This window comes from Squalius cephalus (assembly GCF_949319135.1).
Source record: "Squalius cephalus genome assembly, chromosome: 1".
NCBI classification, from domain to species: Eukaryota; Metazoa; Chordata; class Actinopteri; order Cypriniformes; family Leuciscidae; genus Squalius; species Squalius cephalus.
The window spans coordinates 16,891,592-16,897,591 of NC_137122.1; the positions used below are offsets into that span (position 1 = coordinate 16,891,592).

The 6,000-nt window shown below is 37.2% G+C and overlaps 1 protein-coding gene across 1 annotated transcript in view; it reads left to right on the plus strand.

Annotated features, from left to right (window-relative positions):
- The window catches only part of LOC307162562 (uncharacterized protein), a 41,791-nt gene extending 36,526 nt beyond the window's left edge, over window positions 1-5,265 (plus strand). The window contains exon 4 of the mRNA XM_079877971.1: window positions 3,461-5,265. Within this exon, the coding sequence (XP_079734097.1) occupies window positions 3,461-4,789 (1,329 nt within the window). The 3' untranslated portion in view covers window positions 4,790-5,265. The remainder of the gene's footprint in view (window positions 1-3,460) is intronic.
- Window positions 5,266-6,000: the final 735 nt, after the last annotated feature.

Here is a 6,000-nt window from a genome sequence, read left to right on the forward strand (position 1 = left end):
GTTCAAAAAACGCCCACAGAACCTCTCACATTACAACTTTGACATCGTAGGATGTCCTGTTACTTTATCCTCTACAGTAAAAGACATGGGTGTTATACTCGATTGTAACCTGTCTTTTGAAAATCATATTTCGTATGTTACAAAAACAGCCTTTTTCCACCTTAGAAACATTGCTAAGCTACGTAATATGCTATCAGTTTCTGATGCAGAAAAGTTAGTTCATGCATTCATGACCTCGAGACTAGATTACTGTAATGCTTTATTAGCTGGTTGTCCTGCATCCTCAATAAACAAGCTACAGTTAGTCCAAAATGCAGCCGCTAGAGTTCTTACTAGATCAAGAAAATATGATCATATAACACCGATTTTATCATCACTGCATTGGTTACCTATAAAGTTCCGTATTAATTACAAGGTATTGCTACTGACTTATAAAGCCCTAAACGGCTTAGCTCCAGTCTATTTAACGGATCTTCTATCGCCCTATAATCCATCGCGCTCTTTAAGATCAATAAATTCGAGGCTTTTGGTCATACCTAGGATATCCAGGTCAACCAAAGGAGGGAGAGCATTTTCACATTTGGCTCCGAAACTCTGGAATAGTCTTCCTGATACTGTTCGTTGCTCGGACTCGCTCTCCCAGTTTAAAACTAGATTAAAGACGCATCTTTTCGGCCAGGCATTCATATAATATTTTTAATCTTACAGTTCAAACTACAATCCGGCCACTAGTTCATAAATGCCAGAGGAGAACTGGTCCCGACTGAACCTGGGTTCTCCCAAGGTTTTTTTTACTGTAATTTAATACTGTGAAGCTGCTTTGATACAATCTGTATTGTGAAAAGCGCTATACAAATATACTTGATTTGATTTGATTTGCTTTACTTTTCTCTATGACCTTTTTTAATCTAATGGGTGCAACAATATCCAATGGTGCTCATTGTGCTAGTTAATTCCTCTAATTCATCTCTTTGTTTGGGTTCAGGCAGCAGCTGAGACCGATTAGATAAGCAATTTGAAAAATTTTCTATGGTGGATGGAAGGATTGTTCTGCCTGATCGATAACGTGGCGCAGCATGTTATATTACAGGAGTACGTAATATGCAAGTTACCATGTAATGGTCAGTGACATCATCACTTTGTGGAATGATATCTATATCGGTTGGATCGGTTCCATGTGATATAATTAAATCAAGTGTATGATTAAAACGATGAGTTGGTCCGGTAACGTTTTGCTTGACCCCAATGGAGTTTAATAAATCTGTAAATGCAGCCCCTAACACCTCATTTGGATTATCTATGTGTATGTTAAAATCTCCAACAATTAATGCTTTATCGACATTGACTAATAGGTCTGAGAGAAAATCTGCAAACTCTTTTAGGAAATCAGCGTAAGGCCCAGGCGGTCTATACACGGTAGCCAAGGCTAGAGATAATAGGGAAGTTTTTCTAACATCTAAGAGCGTAACATTTAGTACAAGTACTTCAATAAACTTATAACCCGTTTTCTGAGTAACATTGAGAATATCTCTATAGATTGTTGCAACACCGCCGCCACGACCAATCATGCTTATAGGAGTATCCTGCTGGAGTAGACTCATTTAGACTGAAATAATCATTTGGTTTAAGCCAGGTTTCAGTAAGGCAAAGTACATCGAAGCTATTATCTGTGACTCTTTCATTTACAATAACTGCCTTAGGTGTGAGTGATCTAATGTTTAGAAGACCTAGCTTTAGATTTTTCCTAGATCCTGCAAATCTAAAATTTATTAAATTTATTATTTGATCTCACTAACGCCGCCTTCACACTGGCAGTTGAAATCAGCTCCGTAATACGCAATACGCCCCCAGCGGACGTCGTACTACACCGTTGAAAAGCGTCGGAAGCGAGTAGAACAAAAATGGCGGAGAGATTAACAGTTGATTTTGTCAGTGTCAGAATGTGCAATTCTGTATGATCTCTCTGTTGAGGGGGTTAGAGACAGGCTGCTGCGTGGAGGAAAGTTCCCCAGGACGTTGACATGTCAGGTCGGCTAAATGTGATATCGTGGTATATGGCTTTTAATTGTATTAACTGCCCTACTAACGTTAGAAAATCATGAAAATAAAAAAATGACATTACAACTTATCATTATAAATCATTATTTATTTTATTAAAAGTTAAGAATTCAGGTTTGTTTATCAGTACCATAGCAACGCTAACTTCCGCTGGAATTGTCGGATAGGAACCGTCCGTAGCCTTTCGCAAGAGTTCAATTTTTTGAACGCATCCGGATGACTAACGGACACGATTTTTTTCACGAAAAATAAAATGAATATTATAATGTTTTTTTGTTGGGTCAGACAATGATTACCAAATTTCTCTCTCATATTGCTCCTCATAACCACTGAAAAACAACTTGTCATAAATAAGGTTATAACTAATGTCAACCAGAAAGTGATATTAAAGGGTTTTTTTGTTTCATAAATTGGTCTGATTGAATTTGTGCTCATTCTAGGATAGTGTGATCAAGAGACGAAAGACTTTTATGTTTCCGTGGCACAAAAGAAGGAATAAATAACAAAACAAAAAAAAACATCGGCATCGGTCATCGGCCAAGTTGTTATGTTTAACATCGTAATCGGTATCGGCCCAGAATTTCCCAATCGGTGGATCCCTTTTTTTTTTTTTTTTTTTTACAAATGGTCAGTAAATGGAGGTTTCATATTGATTGTCAACATCAGGTCAAACTAAATCTAAATATTTTAACTGTTTTATTTTACATTTATTTTATATATCATTCACAATTTGCCAGAATTTTGTATATAACAAATAATAATTCCAAAAGTACAAATTTAAAATATACTTCACTTTACTGCAAATAATTTATGTTCTTTCTCAAAGCAAACTTCATTTGAGCTTGTTCACATGCGTATGAAGTCAATGGAAGAAGTAGTTTAGTCTGACCAGTACTCAATAATTAGCCCAATAATTAATATCTAACCCATGTTTTTAATAACATAAATGAAATACAAATCTAAAAGTTGGTGTCAAAATGTGACAGTATTGTGTATTTTAATATTAAAATCATGTTAGATAGTTGTGTCATTGATAAAACATATTTAATTCTCACTACAGAATCATGGGATTTGTGTCTGGCTTACAAGTGTTCACACTGTGACAAGAGATTCAGCCAGTTGTCACATCCGGAAATACATGAGATGATCAACACACTGTAATGCCTAACAGTTATATGTACTAAACATTACCGAAAGTTATGTGCACACAATGACTGTCTATAATGTTTTAGAAATAATAAGATCAGTGTACCTCATTCATGAAAAGTTTCAGGGACATATTATTAATTTATAAAAAGGCATAAAAACTGTTCCCTCCATCTCGCTCTCTTTGAATTATTTTGATGAAAATTTAAAATTTGAAAATTAAAGTTTTTCTTTCATTTCAGACCTGATGGAAGAGAAGGAGGAGAGTGAAGAACTGAGTGAAGTGAAGGAGGAGAGTGAAGAACTGAGTGAAGTGAAGGAGGAGAGAGAAGAACTGAGTGAAGTGAAGGAGGAGAGTGAAGAACTGAGTGAAGTGGAGGAGGAGAGTGAAGAACTGAGTGAAGTGAAGAAGGAGAGTGAAGAACTGAGTGAAGTGAAGGAGGAGAGTGAAGAACTGAGTGAAGTGGAGGAGGAGAGTGAAGAACTGAGTGAAGTGAAGGAGGAGAGTGAAGAACTGAGTGAAGTGAAGGAGGAGAGTGAAGAACTGAGTGAAGTGAAGGAGAAACATGTCAAACCTGGAGAAAAACCCTTGAGTCACTCAAAGACTAAACAGAGATTTTTAAAGAAAAGAAGAGGCAATAAATATTTCACCTGCGCTCAGTGTGGAAAGAGTTACACAGCCAAACAAAGTCTTGAGCGTCACATGAGAGTTCATACAGGAGAGAAGCCGTTCACATGTGATCAGTGTGGGACAAGTTTCAGTCAATCATCATACCTTAATGTTCACATGAGGATCCACACTGGAGAGAAGCCGTTCACGTGCCATCAATGTGGGAATAGTTTCAGTCAATTAGCAAACCTTAAGAGTCACATAATGATCCACACAAGAGAGAAGCCGTTCACATGTGATCAATGTGGAAAAACATTTTGTAGTGCATCATTACTAAAGTCACACCTGACCGTTCATACGAAGGAGAAGCCACATTCATGTTCTGTATGTGGAAAGAGTTTTTCACTGCTGGAATATTTACTAAAACATCAGAAAATTCATACTGATGTGAGAGTGTACGTGTGCTTTGAGTGTGAGAAGACTTTTACTACAGTGAACTGTTTAAAACAGCACCAGAGAATTCACACTGGAGAAAAACCTTACAAGTGTTCACAATGTGACAAGAGATTCGGTCAGTCAGCAAATCTGAAATCACATGAGAGGATCCACACTGGAGAAACCCCATACAAGTGTTCACAATGTGACAAGAGATTCAGTCGTTCATCACATCTGAAAACACATGAGAGGATCCACACTGGAGAGAAACCTTACAAGTGTTCACACTGTGACAAGAGATTCAGTCAGTCATCATCTCTGAAAACACATGAGAGGATCCACACTGGAGAAAAACCTCACAAGTGTTCACACTGTGACAAGAGATTCAGTCAGTCAGCAGATATGAAAACACATGAGAGGATCCACACTGAAGAGAAGCCACACACGTGTGATCAGTGTGGGAAGAGTTTCTCTATTAAAAGTCGCCTGAAGCGACACATGAAGATCCATGCAGTGGAGACAGTCTCCACATCACCATAGTCAGAAATCACGGCAAGTAGTTCATCTTTATGTGCTGAGGAAAAAAAGCCACTTTTTCACCTTCGGAAAAGGTTCCAGTTGTGTTTCCACTTGAGCCTGGTACGGCACAATTACAAACCATTCTCAGCCCTGAACTCTCAGCACACTTGGCTAACCGTGCCGAACCGGGATGGTAGAATGTGTGTAGTGACATCGCCACTCAGGATTGGTCACTCTGTCTAAGTGACGTAAAAGCAATTTGAGTGATGCAAACACAAATTTATCATAAAATTAAAAGAAATAACATGGTTCCTGTACTCACCAACCATGTTATTTTTCAGATGCGTTTTGTCCATAGGAATGTTTTTCACTGCTGTAAATATAATTAGCTTGGTTGTGGATTATTTTCATGATCAATTTCATCAATTAGTTCTTGCAGCCCTAGTTAATCAAAGTTTGTTTGATCATCAAAAACAATTTAAGAAAATTAAACATCGTTGCTGAAGAACAAAGAGGTTGCTGTTTATTCTTGATTCCTCATTCATTCATCGAGATTTACATTATTTCAGGTCAAGAATATAAAAAGACATTTTTGGGATCCAAACACTGGGTTGTTATGACTGACCCAGGATCTGGGTTACACAAAATCTACCCAAACTCTATAAAAACAACCCAAAAATTGGACCTAAAAGGCTTAACCTGGGATTTGGGTAGAAAAAATTGGCCAAGATTTTTTAGTGTGTAGTGATGGGAAAAACTACGCTTTTCAAAGGTTCGAATTAGTTGGCGTTCGAAACGCCACACGCTGGTCAGAACAGTGTACATGCAACAAAAACTCAGGCCAAACATGCATAAAAAGAACTTTTACAAACCATTTCAAATGTGTTATTGAAGGTAATCATTCAAATGCAATCAACAAATCATCTAATATCATAATTAAGTATAATATGTGGTTTTAATACATTTTCAGAGCTTGTTTTGTTTGTTCCATGGATTGCTCAGCTAAACAGGCGAATAAGAGACTATCCACTACTATAATTATTTTTAATTATACAAATGTCTCATTTAAATGTCTTCTAATGTTTCAAACTGATCAGAGATCAGGTAAAACCCATAGACACTTGTTCAATGGTTCGCTGCATGATGTGTTCACAGAGATCATTGACATTTAAAACATTTTGAAACGTTATGAGGCAACGAAGCCTTGTTTACTTCGCAGTTTGATACACACT